A 16,632-nucleotide genomic window follows, 5' to 3' on the forward strand; every position below is an offset into this window, starting at 1 on the left:
CTCTGGGGGAACTACTAGAACTGTTGGGTTTTTGGAAATTATAGAGTGGGGTCTAGACCTACTCTAACTGCAGAGTGTCTCGATATAACTCTTGTTGTAAGTTGATACTATAAATAAATTGAAAAAAAGAAGAAGCAGACCAATTCCATTTTCCACACACTAGCTCATAATGTAATTTCAGTCTGTGACCGTAGCTTTGTCAGGCCACCGATCATGATTAGAAAGTATTCTTCAACTCCACATGGAGATGAAATATTCAGTGGAGCATTTAGCAGCCAAAGGAGTTACTAAAAAGAGAGTTAATATTGGACTTACAGTATATTCACCAGGAGGACAGATATGCAACTTCTAATGAATGATCATGTTTCTCCATAACTTTTGAATGTGTACAGTGAATAAGTAAACAAGGTCGCCATATCAACTTATAAAGTGATGATCGTATTCACAAATTGTTCCCACTGCCCCCACCTGTTCAAAACAATCAGTATTGCATGCTTGTTTTACCTGACAGCACCATGTGAGTACGGCACCTAGCGGTATGTGTAGCAATGGAAGTTGCTAAAAAATTTATAAAGTTGAAAAACACAATGCCCTTCTAGGAGTTATGTTCTTCAGCACTGTCTTTGTCACAAATAGTTGGGACACACAGATTTCTTTGCTTTTTTATCAAAAAAGGATATAGAGTATTTCATTTCAACACCAACAAACCTCTCAATTTACACAGCAAGAGAAGCCATAGAATCACACTTTAACTTCAGAGGCACAACAACAGGAAACTTTTAATTACTTCAGGTTGCACATTTGTCATTTTTGAAAATGTAGACTCGCCTGTTTAGGTTTTATTCTTAATGTCAATGATTATTGTAACAATGAAATCAGTTTTTACCAGGGTGGGGGGAAGGTATGTGTGGTTAAGTAGGGAAACGGGGTTCCAGCCACTGACTAAAGAACATTAATCAAACTAAAAAGTGAAGACAGAGAGAGAGAGAGAGAGAGAGAGAGAGAGAGACGATAACAATAAAAAAACAAGAAGAAGAGCATCCGCTGGAGCTCTTTTTATCATTCTCATCGGGTGAGCAGCCCCGTCACAAACTCCTTGCACTTTTTTGTTGTCAAAGACGTTTGTGTTGGACTCTACTACTATATTTGTCATACATACAGTATATTTCTATGTTTTTGACTTACAAGTATTTATTTTCTACATTTGTTATCACAAAAAACACGACTCTTAAACAAATGCATAAAAACAGTTACATGACTGTTCATGATGTTTTGACCAGAACTGTTACTATGGATTTATTGCTTTGTACACTGAGTAATGTTTTGGTGCCACCTGCACACTTTGGGGTCCTAATGCTGGAACCTCGCTGCTGATGGTCTGTACTCCCTTAAAAAAAACCTAGCTCTGCTTTTCACCTTTGGTTGATTGTGCAAAGAAATTGAAGCATCAGTAACAGTTTCTGAGACAAAGACAAATAAGTTTGAAAAAGAAGAAAAAAAAGACACACTACAAGTTTCACTTTGTTCCATGCATAAATACACATCCACACACATCTATATTGTGAAGTGCTGATTTAAGGTCTCCGTAGATGTGACAGGATTCATCCCCTTCAGACCTTGTCGGTGTGAGTGCAGAATGAGGACAAAACAGATTCTGGAGGTGTTTTGCTTGTTCTTTCTATTCAGGAGCCTAATTACCTTTTCATTGCCAGTCAGGCCATGACATTATACTTCAAATCATAAAATGTCTCAGCTTACTTCCATCTTGTGATGGAAATGGACAAATGGCAGTTTGTCCAAATTGCACTCATTTGTGATTGCCCATGCTGCTTTTCTGTAATTGCGGATAGAAATATTCTGTTTGGTGAACTTTATGCAAAGCATAGATCTATGTAAACATTCAAACAATTGTAGTGGAATGTTCACTTCGACTTCTGTCATTTGACATTTTAAACTCTTCTCCCTTTAGTTTTAAAAGGCCCGGAAAAGACGTTTTCTCAATCGGCATCTCACTTTTATCAGTGTGATCCTACATTAACACTTAGACTCCTGCTAATGTTAGAAGTTTTTATTATTTCACATGACAGATTTATTTTCTTTTTTGACTTAAATTGCTTCATATTCATAAATATTTGTTTTTAGAAATACTTTGTTTTCAGGTGCTTAACATTAAGAATTACCATCTCATCCATTTGATCATGTAAATATCCTTTACGTTATTTTAAATATAATTTGTTCTCCCCTTCTGATTCAACATTAGATTTGCTACGCTAATATGGTAAGACTCTCATACTGATTTTGGCTAATCTGTACGTTACCAAAGTCTTCGCATTGCACAAACTCTTCATTTAGTCGTAAGACCTTACATCTCTTGGTCTAAATTGAATCTATAAACTCTTATACATCTTTACTGTCTAGTTATCTCTGTCATATATGTTTTATTTAAGATGAATCATTTAACAATGCATTGGTACTGCTAGAATTTTGACAGTCATGGTGAGTATAATGATGAGAATGGCTTTACTCCTGCACTATACTGCTGAGATGTGACGGGTTGAACTTGTTAAAATCAAACGCTCAGCTGCAGAGGTACAAAATGGATCGCATATAGCACACATTGGACAGCATTGTTTTTTACCTTACACAAGTGTAACCAAACGGTCATCACAAGTCATTGCATGACACTCATATGTCTACACTAGGTCACTTACACCAGAACATTTTTACACACACACACACACACACACACACACACACACACATACCCACACACACACACACACACAGAAGCCAGTGATAAGAAAGCAAAAATCATCATATTGTGCATTAAAAGGACACACTACTCTGAGTGCATTCAGGAGAGATACAGTTCAATCTATATCAACACAGTGTCTAGTTTCTGTTTACAACGATGTGCAGTGACATATCTATACACTGTAATGGCTGGCTTGTAGGACCTTGTAGTGTACCAGTTAATTTGATAAATAAGGGAATGGTTCTGATGGGCAGCTTCTATGGAACCCTACAGGCTTCAGTGTGGTCAGAAAGCCTTGGCGGATGGGATAAAAATATTCACATTTACACACTGCACTCCAAATGAATATATCTATTAACAATATGCATAATACTACATATACAGGCTGCCAATTTGATATGTGTTACACCTCTATTAATTGAATATATTTGAATTCTTGACACATTTTACAAATCTTTAGTTGATACTTTTTTAAATATTTCTTTTTAGAATTTGTGCAAACAATACAACACTAGATTGTAGGTTTTCTTGTTTCTCATTTGTTGATATTTTTATGACTAAACTGATGCACACTCAGGAGAATAAGTCTACTCATGTGTCAGTGAACGTGTGTTTGGTCTAGGAGTATCCCTCATCCTTCTTGTATCCATAGCCTCCTGCCTGGGCTTCCTCCTGGACGTACTCCTCCGTCTTCTCCCAACCTGTAGCCCAGCCTCCGTTCACCTGCGTGGTTGCACCGTAGGACTTTGGCGGACCTCCAAAGGCACCATAACTTTGAGTGATATCACCCGTCTCTTCTGCCAACTCGTCCTCGTCTATGAAGCCACACTTCTCCTCACTGGTCAGTTCTGGGTCGGCCCACGGCTGTTTTTCTCCCGACGCAAAGATTCCATAGAAGATCACTCCTCCATAATGCACCATGGCGGCGATCAGGAACACATACTGCCACTCCTCTCGAGTCTGGAGAAAGAAGGAAAACAAAGTTGTTGTATCTTAAACCCTTTAAAGAAACATCTGGAGATTTTTTATATGTTTCTTTTTGTGAAGAAAGCCAATGAAAAAAATCTACTCAAAAGGCCATTCGACTGAAAACTAAAATTCGGTCAATCTTAAAACTGGCACCATCCTAATTATGCTTTTAAACAAAAATTTGACTCGGGTACATTCACAAAAAGATTCTAGGTTGGATTTTGGGGAGCGTTTTGCTTTAAGTATAAGTCCTATTAGTTAGTCATGTATCTGTCTTTTTCTGAAACTGAATTGTGTGTGCTTTGTAATAATTATTATGATATAATACATTGTTATCGTAATGTCCTATTAGTACACCATGTCCTGCAATTACAAGAGCTGAAAAGACCTGTTACTTTTCTATATCGTTTGCACTAAATCAATGTTAGGTATTGATCTGCTGATGTTAAACTCAAAGGAGGAAATGTAGGAACTAGGTTAAACTGAAACAAGGAATGTGGTGTATAACTGTATGAAATGTATGATGAAAATTGGCCAGCAATTTTGCCAAGCAATTACCAAGTAATAGGTTGCAGTAGTGTTCGACTACACTTGGGACGATGGGACTGAGCTTGTATAGCTTCGGCAACTTTTCGTAGTACAAAATCACTGTCAATCAAAAAGAAGATGCAGCCTTTCGACAAACCCTCCAATCATCACGCAGAAGCCCAGCTTTCGGGCCAGCCCCTCCTCCATTCACCCCCAAAGACACTGAGCGTCCGCGTGCAGGACATAATCGCAACATTTATCCAATGACCATCTAGTTTCAAAGCACTGAAAAAAAACTTTGAGAGCAGCCCAACTGAAGTCCACGGACGCTAGGCTTCAACAGGGACATGCACTGTGACTCTAGGGGAATGTCTGAGAAGGAAATCAAGTCAGTTGACCAGCTATTTGGAGCTGATTCTGAATAAACTTGTCTTCGAGACGAATGTGTTGTAACGCATTTTTAGTCAATAAAATGTAATCATAATAGCACTTATTTGACCATAAATTTTTTTACATTTTAGTGGAAGCCTAGCTTCCCTTGCAGTCTTAAAGAAATTGTCTCTGGATGCATAGGATTTGGAAAAATGCATGAATAAACACCTATGTCTGCTTACAGCTACATTTCAGTGTGAACCATGTCTTTAACAGTCTATATTGCATATTATAAGGGGCCTTAATAATAGGCTAAGTGTTGTTTATTTATCTAGCTCTTTAAGAACTAAAACACTTATTGCACACATGAAATGAGAGGATCTTTGTTGCTGACATGGCGTGTGCTTGAATGTAGAACCACTTACCTTGTTCTTTGTCATAGTACCAACAATTATTGGGCATACCATCCCAGAAAGGGTACCCACACCATTGGAGATGCCCATTAGGATACTGGCGTAGCGTGGAGCAATGTCCAGGTGATTGACATTAAAGCCTGACAGAGCAAAAAAACAACTTTTTACACAAAATCAAAATAGTGTTGATTGTCAGATTACCACATTAAAATGCCAAATTGTGGCATCACTGTGACATTATTACATAATAAAAGCAAAATAGGAAAGACACAGTTGTTGATAAAAGTAGCACAAATGGAGACCATCTTGTTGCAGAAATTGGCAGAAACTCGCCACGCATCCTTCTCCTCCCCCACTCCGACTGGTTGAATGAGTAAGTGTCCTCGCGATCTGCCTCACGGTGCCTTTCTGGCAAATCCCCCGAGACAACTAGCACTGAATTATTAAACACTTCAGCAGAAAGCTCAAGAACAACAAGCAAGAAGCTGATTTTGTACCCAGTCACAAACCTCAGCATTAAGGTTAAAATATCTGCTGAATGAATGACATAAATAGCTGAGAGGTTCCTTTTGTCAGACAGTAAAAATCTTATATCTGAAATCTGAATCGGATTTTCCTTGTTTAAATTCTTTTATGAAGTACAGGCTTTTTTCTTCGAAATTATGCCAGGAAACAGCACAGTAACTCCAACAGTTGTTGTTGTGAAAGGTATTCAACATATTCACAAATGTATACCCTTAACATTTGGCTTATTAGCCTTTCCTTAGACACCCCCATCTGTTGGCCCTTGTATTGTGAAAAATATACTTACCACTAGCCACACTACGTTAGACCCAGTACGACCTTATCGTTGTCACGTTTATTTATTATTTAACTACTGTATTTCATATCCTAAATTGGATATAAGTTACATTCTGATTGAGCAGAATGTGTGTGTGTTTTATTTGTACTGACCTGATATAGCAAATCCACTGAAGCCCACTGCCAGCACCAGGAAGGAAATGGCCACCCCTTTGCTGTGGGAATATCCTACCACCAGAAGCAATGTGGCCTCCATGCCAAATCCTAACAGAGACAGACAGCAGGTCACACACACACGGAAACACACAAAGCCCACAGGCTGTTGGTCATCGCGGTGCCAATTGAATTAAGCATGATACATGGCTTGCACTCAATTATGTAAGCGACAGATTTGAAATCAATGCACAGTCACAATCAGCTGGTCAACTAAGTATTGAGCAGATAGATTTCACAAAAATATAAACACAACCATGTCTCTGGCAGTGAAGAGCAACTGAAAAAGAATCGGTATGATTCTAACACCATGAAAGTAACACCCTATAACTGTGCAGAGAGAGAGGTGTGAAAAGGATATTTCATCCTCAATTCAGACTTATCACCTCCACAGTTCATGATTTTCCTGACAGTGGTAGTCGTCATGATGTTTCTGCTGCGTAGGTAGTCAGCCAGCTGGCCCCCGATGGGCACAATGATGGTCATCACCAAATGTGGCAGAGCAGACAGCATGCCGACCTGCAACCACATGCAGAAAGTCAACCAAATCAGCTGCGGTATGATAGGACAGCACAATAAATTTAAAAAAAAATCATAATTTTGTGTCAAAACTGACAAGGACAGTGTTTCCCGACTGTTTTTTTTTATTTTTTGCATCTACAAATACCAAAACATTTATTGTGGGATTGTTGCAATGGGTACTGCTTTTTTGTTCAATTTTCAAAAATGTTGAGGGCACAATGATGGATACATTTCACACAGAACTTGGACACAAATGAAATGGGTAAAAGCAGTGCACTGCATGGTGAATAGAATACAATTAGCTGATATTCTGAGTGTTACTGATTTAACAATTATAAACACAAATGCTTTCCCCAAATTTTACTTTGATTGTTTCTTATTTAATCATAAATTGTTGATGTTATAAATACTTAAAGAGGTACTCTGCCAATTTAAATCCAGCTCATCTTTGTGTGGGAAGTGTGTTTAGATGAAGGGAATTTTGCTTCCCTCTGCGCCACCAGTGCACGTATTGTGTTATCCGGCAGATCTCCACACACCTCCGCCGCTCCGTTCCGTGGGGAGAGCTGTGCACTTTGGCACAGAGGGAAACCAGACATCATTCATCTGCACACTCTGCACACTCTGCACACACTGCCACGACACAGAGCTGGATTCAAATCAGCAAAACATCTCTTTGAGATATGAAACTATGAAACATAAAATATGAAACATGAAATGATATGAAATATACTGTAAGATTGGAAATAAGACATGAAGTTTTAAAGGGCTTTAAGAGATTGTGTACAATCTTGATAAAAATTTTTACCATTTCATGCGTTGCATAATAGCTAGTATAGAGCTAATTTACATCTGAGGTTATAGGTTACATTGATTTTATGTTTTTATTCCACATGAATCCCTTTTTCTGAGCTATATTTTATCTTTCTATTACAGGAAACCCATGGCATTTCACCTTAAAAACCATCACTGTTAATTAATTTGTGATGGCAGTGACTTTTACAATCGTTTTTTTCCATTGGGACCAATGCTGCCTTCTAATGTAATCTATCAGTCCATGACAATGACCCTCAGGCCACCAGTTGCACTGACATTGATGTTGAGGATAAATTATTTCAAGAACAAAGTGTCACAATGAAACGGTTACCACTGGTGTAGTGTTTATCTACAGAGCATTCAAAAACAGTTTGTTGATCTTTCAATTCGTGCTGCATATTTGTCAGTTGTCCGGTGACTTGTATTGTAAGCTCACCTTGCTTATCTCAAAGCCAAAGACCTCCTCAAAGTATGCAGGCTGGCTAATCAGCAACAGGTAAAACGTCCAGCTCCTGCAGAAGTTGGCCACGATGATTGCATAGACGGGCATTGAAGTAAAAAACTTCCTCCAAGGGGTCTTGAATTTCTGGAATAGATCATCCAAAAGGAGTGCATTTTACACATACTGTACATTCATGTCTCTCTGACAAAAGGGGATGGGAATGGCTGTTGAAACTGGAACATGGTGTTGTGTTGGTTATTCTAGCACCCGTTACAACACGAAAGGTTGAAAAACAAAGAACGTTGGGAGGAGTAGGTTATATTTATTGTCTTTCTTAAGACTCTGATGTTACCTCGGAAGGACCCGATAGCTTGGCACTCTCTCCAATGCTCTCCTCAATGTAGCAGCGTTCGTCATCGGTGATTGTAGGATGTACGGCGGGGCTCTCATAAGACACAAGGATCCAGAACAAATACCAGAACAAGCCAAAGCATCCTGCATATTACACAGAGATAGCATGTCAGATGAAGAACTGCAGTTAATTCTGACCTCAGCAATAATACACACAGTGAGTGTTTGGCAGTCTGATCTTTCCAAACTGCCTGAGAGAATTAAACCCAGCCAGGACTGTATCCAGTCCAAAGAGAAACATGGGGGGTTATTTATTGACAAACTAAAACATTTGTGGGGCGGGGGGGCACACACACAAACACACACAGACACACACACACACACACACACACACACACACATGCATCATCACGCAATCTTACCATAGATATAGAACACAGAGGACCAGCCTGAGTACTGGACCAGGATTCCAGCCAGAGGCATCGCTATCACAGCACCAGCATAAGAGCCTGACAGACAGTGAAACGGGGGAGTAAAAGCTTGGAGGCTTCTCGACCAATATAGTCATCTGCAACACATCATTTCTGATACAAATTTATAAATACCAATAGGAGAAATAAGTATATACCACAGAATGAGAGGGTGGCCAGGCGACTCCTTTCCAGCGGTGGAGCCCACTTACTCCAGATGCCATGACAGGCCGGGTAGGTCACTCCCTAAACACACAGTCTGTGTTAACTCATGGTGAAGAAACATGCAAAAAAACATTAGCAGCAAACTGGAACTATATGTTCTTTACAGTATTATTTTAAGTGTCTGACACACACAGTTTGTTTGAGAAATGTATGTATTTACAGAGTGGTCAATGCTTCATATCGGAAAACGCAAATTTCTAGTAAAGACAACTCATTTGGGAGTTGTAGGATGTACAAACAATCTGAGGGAATACACTCTCAGATTTGATCATGAGCCAACAGATGTCTGATAATAACTAACAAACATTAACATTGTCACCCTTGTAATTAACATGAACAAATTGCTATGATACCGTGAGCAAAGAGGACCTGATGAGCTGTGCATGGAACAAAGCAGCACTGCAGTCATTATATGTTTATCAGCCACTAATTTGAACAAACCACTTTGACGTAAATACAATCTGCAAAGACTTTTGAAGGAGTGCAGTGCGCTATAATATTTTATTCTCCACAAAATGTATCATATGTGCCATTAAGCCTTCAATAAAGGTGTACTGGAACATGTTACTGCCACTACTGGTGAAAGAATGATCTACCATCATGATTAAGCATTTGAAACCAATTGTCCAAAAGCATTGAAATAAAATAGAAAAGCCAGACATTCCCCCTGTCCTAAAAAAGATCCCCCCTCTGTACAAAAAATGCCCACCAACAACATCATGTTTACATGCCATTGGCTGTCATATTTGCATAATATGTAAGAACTGTAGCATCAGCTTGCTGTATTTTGCATGATAACAGACACATCTCACCAACATCAACTACACAGCAGGCAGATATCTGTGTGTCATGTTTCACTACGAAGCTAGAGGATTGATGCTCTTCTGCCAATCAGCATGTTCCTTTGCATCTATCTGAAAACCTTGGCTGTTGTGTTTCCAGGATACAAAGTGTGACACCCAAATTGGACTCTGGACTATCCCACAAACACTCAGCTGTAGTGCACTGAATCAATACAGCCCATCTCACATTTCTGCTATTAAATACCCTGTGCATGGTACAGTCCTTCTTTGGTTTTCTCATAGAGTAACATTTGCAGGAAGCCCCTCTGTATTGTGTGTTATTGAAAACCATCAGCTTTGGATAGCCACAATAAAAGAAACGCACATCAGACATGACCTTTATGTTCTATAAATAGTGAGAATAGTGCAGATTGTTGTAAATAAATTTAATTGATCCATGATTTGTATTGTAGGGAAGAAATAAAGATGTTAACATTCTCTTACCTCCACCAGCCCTTGTAATATCCTGACAAAGATGACACACCCAAAGTGGACTTGGGCAGCCGAGGGAATCAACATGTTGAGAATCGAGGTTAGCACGATGGCTGCACCAAATACCCTGAAAATGATAAGATATCTTTTAAATATCACATTTTAAATATAGTCACTCCCCTTATGGTTATTTTAACTCTTCCCCGGAACCTGCATGTGTCTATCCGCTGCTCCTAATGTTTAGGTTATCTTAATAAATTCAGAGATTGAGTTATAGTATATTAAAGGCTACTGTACTTGTGATTGTATATGACGAATAATAACGCTTCTTCGTTTCTTCTGAACTTAATGTACTGTATTAACATATTTTAGCTTTGTGCCATGGTTTACAAGGAGCAGATCATATTAGAACCCTTAGATGAATAATACCTTTTTTTTAAGGACATTTTTAAGATAATATTGGCCATGAGGTTTTTTGAATTAGCCTACACCTTATTTTTCTAAAATTAACCACGGAAGATTATCGACTTGTATTCTACATGACAGCCCATTAAAAGTATCTTTGTTTTTATCTCCTTTTGGAAAGAACAGAAATCTGTCACATTTAAAATACTCTGTCAATTAAAATATCACACATCAACGCTGTTCGTACATTGTGTTCTCGGTTCTGATTGGCAAGTGCTCCTCCAACGTCATAAAAATAAATGTTTAAAGCAGCAACGCCCCAAAGTCACACACTACGTCGCATGGGTCGCCTAGCAACCATTTTTTACTTCTGCAGGCCTAGTCTTTCATTGACAGATGTTATTCGTGAAGAATGACATGTCATTTTTAAGTTGTCATTGAATTAGGCATGGATGCAAACAGATAATGTATGGCTCACTTCTGTTTTTTACATTTGCGTATTTTGACTTAATTAGCAATATTAAAAAAGGAGAGTGTCAGCCACTGCTGTTAAAACGCCTACAGCACTGCTCATTCACATTCATACAGTAGCCTAGCCAAGGCGGTAAGGAATCATTAGGAAAGAACACGAGGTGTCTTCTTTGTTTTCGTCGTTAAAGGTAGAAAAAAAGAAAGGACTTTTTTTTACCAGCAGCTGAGCGGAGTGAGTGCACGCGCAGGCAGGGCCAGGCCATCCGTAAACACCGAGCTATTTCTCATTTCTGTCACGTTTTCCCGCCCCTTTCATCCGCACGCGGGGGACAAGACCTAATCCGGTCGAGACTACTGTTGGGCACGAGACCAATTGATTCGATTACATCCACGTGTCAATCAACAATACTAGGAACAGACAACAGGGTGCAGGGAAACAAAATGTAAAAAAAAAAAAAAAAAGAGTGATGGGCCTACATTAAAATCAGCTCTAGCGTATAGCAGGTAGATTTGTTAGACTAGGCGTTAGCTACTGGCTACTTTTGGCTGCACCTTTTTATAATTAGCCTAATATTAGTTAATAAGCATTACCTTTAAATTTAAAAACGATAAGGTGCTGAAGATTCAGGCCTCTCGTGTTGAGCTATAGGCGGAATCATTTCCCTTTACGTAGGCTAATGTTACCAATTCGCATAGTGCATTTTCAAAATTCAATACCTAAAACGTGCACCATAATATAGTAGGCCAAGGCCTAGGCTATGGCTTACAGTGTTTCTAACAATGACTATGACGCATTGGCAGTGCCCATGTGAATGAAAGCCCCAGGGAGCTCATTAACAGGTGGCAGAGAGCCCTGACGCGGGGCTGCAGCCCTGCCAGCCCGCTGCTCAGCCTCCACTCTGCATCACTCACAGCAACCGACTGTCTGCTGCCGTTACGCGGACACTGAAACTCAGCCTAACTCAATTCAATTCATAATTCAGCAAGAATGACGCCATTTTTTTATTTCTGGCCTTGGCTGCATTTTTTATGAATTTATTCCAGTCCCATGCTGTTCATTTTTGTTTCCTAAATGCAACTCATTTAAAAAAAAATACAAACAATAGGCTACAAAATGGGATTGTGAGGAAGGGATTGTCCCGTCAACAGTAATTTCGTTTAATTGGCCAACAATGGTAGGCTTAAAAAAACAGTCATAATCCGCCAAGTGAATGTCACTGTGTTGTATTTCTGGTTGTTCCCTGGGAGAGCCGCCTACCTGTTTGCTGCCAGCCTGGAGCATATGTATCCTCCCGGGATTTGTGTAACGATGTAGCCCCAAAAAAAAGATCCGTGAATAAGTCCCACCGTCTCTGGATCCCAGTTGAACTTGGCTTTCTGGGCGATAATATGCAAGAAATGAACATGTTAAATGACCTCTGTTGAACATGTTTAGGTTATTCATCAAGAAACCAACGAAAAAATGTAGGCTTATTCTTCTAATGTGAAAGGACTGGTCTGGGGCCTGTTTATAAAAGGCCTGTTACGGTTGATTTCGATTGATCTGTGCATCAAAATCAACCATGTGTCCTCCACTGTCAAAAAAAAACACACTGAGAAGCTGTGTGGAAGTCAGCTGTTGGATGAAGGTAAGATTATTTGGTTAATTTGACCAAAACGCAAAAACACATGTAGGCCTATAAGTAGCCTATCTATTTTAAATGTTACCCGTGGGCGGTTGTAAATTCACTAATGGAGTCATATTTTAAACAGCAGGCCTGGTGTGTCTTTGAACTCATTTGTCCTTTATGCAAATGGCCGATGTCAAGGAAGAACGTAGGTCTACTTTATATAGGCCTAGTACAACAGTAGGCCTATGGCAATAAGCTGTATATAGGCTATATAGGCTAAGATTTGGGCTTTTTGCACAGGATACAAAGATGCATTTGATCATTTTAAAATTGCATCATATTACCCAAAGAGAATGCTATAAAAGCTATCTGACATTATGATACAGGATCATCTCTATGGCGCAATAAAGATGTGGGCATGTTTTAAAATATCGTAGGTGCATTAGGCTACATGATTTCTTACGCCCAAATACATTTTTAAAAGAAATCACCAGCCATGGTTAGTGGTACCATTTAAGTGAGTGTGTGACTTAACATGACAGTAGGCCTTACATGGGCCTATGAAGCTTGTGCCGTGAGCTTTCTCATGTGTGGAGGAATGAATCTTCCTCTTCATTTATTTGTCATGTCTTGTGTCTCGAGGCATGCATGTCTACGATGCTTTCACGTCAGCAGTGCTCGCTGCCGTTGCCACACCTCTTTGATGATGATCTTGCCGTTCTGGTGGATGGTGCTGTTGTTGACCATGCCCACTATGGCCACGCCCAGGTTACACCGGATACCGAAGGAGATGCAGAAGCCCAGGCCACTCATGATGGCGATGATGTACCGGCGGGGCAGGCCGAAGCAGTTGCAGTCGCACAGCGGGGGCTTCTTCTCCACAGCCTCCCGGGGCCGCCCATCCTCCGTCAGCTCGATCACCTCCCCGGTTTTCTGTTTCCTCTCTATCAGTCTGCAACAGCCAGGTGAGGACAGTGTCTAGCGAGTGTCCCCTGATAAAATATAATGCTGATGCACCATACAAAAATCTAAGCTCGCTCCCATAAAAGAAAATATTTTCAAGGCCCATTTTTTTTGTTGTAGTAATATTTCATTATAGATTGGGTGCTTGGGAGTTCGGGTGGTTTGTGTGTCTATCTGAAATTTTTTGTCATGTTAGTTAACACAATGCAGGAGGCAACTCTCTCAGAATCCCCATAATTAAGCAGCTGTACTAGAGGAGAGGCCCCCATACTGTATTTTCTTCTGTCACACTATTAGGAGCGTCATATCTCTGGGATTCACGTCAGGTGACGCAACAGACATGAACAACGAATTAAAGGGAAAAACGTGCTTCTTTGTTTTTGCATACGAACATAATATGAACAGAAAGAAACGAACGAACTTGGCCTGCGGAGCCGTAACCTGGCGTACCGCATTGCAGCAGCCTGCTGACTCTCCACTCATTAGCATTCACTGGACCGAGCAGCACCTCCAGACACGCACGTCTGTGGGCATTCCTCAAAGCCCACCTTTTTTCTCTCCAGGAAAGTCACATTTAGATGCCACACGGGATTTGCCCGAATTCTGATTTCAAAAATATAAAAAACATTTAAATGCATGTGTCTGGAAACGGATGGACAGGGCTAATTAACAATGATCACAAAAAATAATCAAATATAATGCAAATTGATGTATGACTTTTAATCAAAGGCCTCAGAAAAATAAAAAAAGAACTGAACTTCATTGAAACGAAACCTCTGCAGGTCATCAATTGCATGTGATTTCACTGTAGCCTACCTACTTCACACTGTAAGGAATGACACACAGCAAGGCCCCAAATGCTTAAGCGACAAAAGGGAATGAGCTGGAGATGTAAAAACTAGCAAGAGGTCTTATCGAAACCTCATATAAAACATGTTGGGTGAAACGAACAACGTGATGATTTTAAATGAATATGAGGCGCATGCTGTAGGTTTTTCATTATATGTGCGCCACTGATTTTTAAAGATGACATGAAATGCTTCACGCGTGGCCTGCACGTGCTGTGGGCTATAACCTCTGCCAATGAGACTCACGCACAGGCATTTAGGTTCATCCAAACCCTCTGTCATCACACACACAGACACACACACACACACACACGCACACGCACGCGCACGCACACGCACAGGCCTATTTGATTGAATCTTCTTCTTCTCACTCCTAGAGGCGTGACTATGTCCGTGTAAGTTGTAAAACAGTGATTGGTGACCTGCAGACCTACACACCACCCTGACTCCTCTCTGGTTCAAAAAACAAAACTAAAAAACAACCAAGCATGCAAATAAGTAGGCTACACTTTAGCGCGAGGAAATTGGCACGCGCTAATCGTGACAGAAAAAAAGGATTTTCCTTACCTGTGCATATGACCCAGGGTCTTCCCCGCAAATTCCTTCACCCCGGCCGCGGCTCTCGTCTTCACTGACTCCATATCCAGTTTCTACGTGTCGACCTATTTCTCACTGTTATTTTACTGCTTAATCGTCATGTTACGGCGCAGGATGGCCGACTGCAGCGGCAACAACGAAAACAACAAACGAAGTTGTGATAATTTTGAGTCCAGGGAGGAGACGATCCAAAACACGAGTCTAATCTTCACAATGAAAGCGCTAAATCGGGGTGGGGGGTGGGTGGGGGGGGGGAGCGAGAAATCAGACGATCTGTGCGCCTCCAGCCATCGGCAGCTTATCTCCCGCCTGGCGTACAGTAGCCGCGCCAAGTGCCATCACGACGGAAAACCAAAATGAGTGAAAATGATAGCCAACGTCGTGAATCTGTTGTGGATCTGTCCGGAAGAAAAAGAGAGAGATAGAGAAATTGATTAAATTAAAAAAGCTCAAAGTTAAGAAAGCAGAAGTGTTTGGAGATGCTTCAATAAATCAAAGAGGGAGTGAGGCTGGATCGTGTCTCCTGTGGTGCGCGCAGGTTCATCTGACGTCGTGTTCAGCACCGAGGTCAGCGACAGCAGCTCTGCGTCCAACATCTGGCCAGCTGCTTAGCACACACAAAGGCCAAATTCAAACTATAACTTGTTAATGCTTATATATATGAGTTGGTTTATAATAGTCATTTCATAAAACACTAGCGAGAAAAGGACACGTTTACAGTTCCACCCGTTGCTTTATCTCGCAGCATAAATCATGCGAGAGATAATAGGCCTGCAACTTCCGAGATTTCGATTAGCCTAGGCCTATATATTTTTACTTGGCGTTTTAATGCTTAAAAAGTATTAAAAGAAAAAAACAAGGACAGTCAACCCCCGTATATGAAAGCTGCAGCTCTCCCGAGGGCGGTGCTATGGAAACCAAATGAGCAGGAGTGGATTCCCCCCCCCCCCCCCCTCCAACAAGCTCCTTTGCTCAATGTGGGAATCCATCAATAATTTAAGCCTATTTTCATCCCCCCCGGTAACCACATGTTCCCACAGAAGCATGCACGAAATTTCGGAAGCATTACAAAAAAAAGACATATTTTATGAGATTTTAAAGAATATGTCATCCGACAACGATCTTTCTGCAGACCAAATGTAGTCAAATAATAAAAGGCTAGCCTATAAAAAAAATAACATTAATGCTAATTGTTACAACAATAATAATAAAACAATACAATTACAATAATAATATATCATAACAACAATAGCAATAGTAATCCTAAATCTTTCAATTAGATCTAGATGGGATTAGAGAACAAAAGAGAAAGGAGAAAAGTGAGCAGTGTCTTTCTTGTCATTTGTTGGTATTGGGCTCCATCTGGCGGTCACACTTGACACTGCAGCCTGCTCTCATGTTCTTGCACATGTATGTATTTCGGCTAAAACATGTTTGTTTTTCTTTACGTAACCCTCCACACAGCATTGTATTTTATTTATTGTAGCGTATCTTGAATGTTTAAGCTTCACTGTGCAGAATGACATAAGAGTTTGACACGAGAAGGCTGCTTTTTCAAATGTGACAGGTCGTTGTAGCAAATGATAT

The 16,632-nt window shown here is 40.2% G+C and overlaps 1 protein-coding gene across 1 annotated transcript; it reads right to left on the reverse strand.

Moving 5' to 3' along the window:
* Window positions 1-646: 646 nt before the first annotated feature.
* On the reverse strand, window positions 647-15,906 carry slc17a6b (solute carrier family 17 member 6b). Its single transcript, XM_034874288.1, has 12 exons — window positions 15,016-15,906; window positions 13,334-13,589; window positions 12,286-12,404; window positions 10,164-10,278; window positions 8,811-8,898; window positions 8,605-8,691; window positions 8,184-8,326; window positions 7,826-7,975; window positions 6,438-6,570; window positions 5,992-6,102; window positions 5,050-5,177; window positions 647-3,715 (listed from the first exon to the last, which is right to left on the reverse strand). Exons 1-12 carry the CDS (start codon window positions 15,087-15,089, stop codon window positions 3,374-3,376), a joined length of 1,746 nt encoding a protein of 581 aa, XP_034730179.1. The 5' UTR covers window positions 15,090-15,906; the 3' UTR covers window positions 647-3,373.
* Between the last annotated feature and the right edge of the window lie 726 nt (window positions 15,907-16,632).

The sequence above is a fragment of the Etheostoma cragini genome, chromosome 1 (genome assembly GCF_013103735.1).
Source record: "Etheostoma cragini isolate CJK2018 chromosome 1, CSU_Ecrag_1.0, whole genome shotgun sequence".
Lineage (NCBI taxonomy): Eukaryota > Metazoa > Chordata > Actinopteri > Perciformes > Percidae > Etheostoma > Etheostoma cragini.

Coding starts and splice junctions, on each gene's coding strand:
- slc17a6b (XM_034874288.1), bottom strand. CDS start 15,089: ATGGAGTCAGTGAAGACGAGAGCCGCGGCCGGGGTGAAGGAATTTGCG. Junction 13,590..15,015: donor ACCCTGGGTCATATGCACAG/GTAAGGAAAATC, acceptor TGGCTGTTGCAG/ACTGATAGAGAGGAAACAGA. Junction 12,405..13,333: donor GCAAGATCATCATCAAAGAG/GTGTGGCAACGG, acceptor ATTATCGCCCAG/AAAGCCAAGTTCAACTGGGA.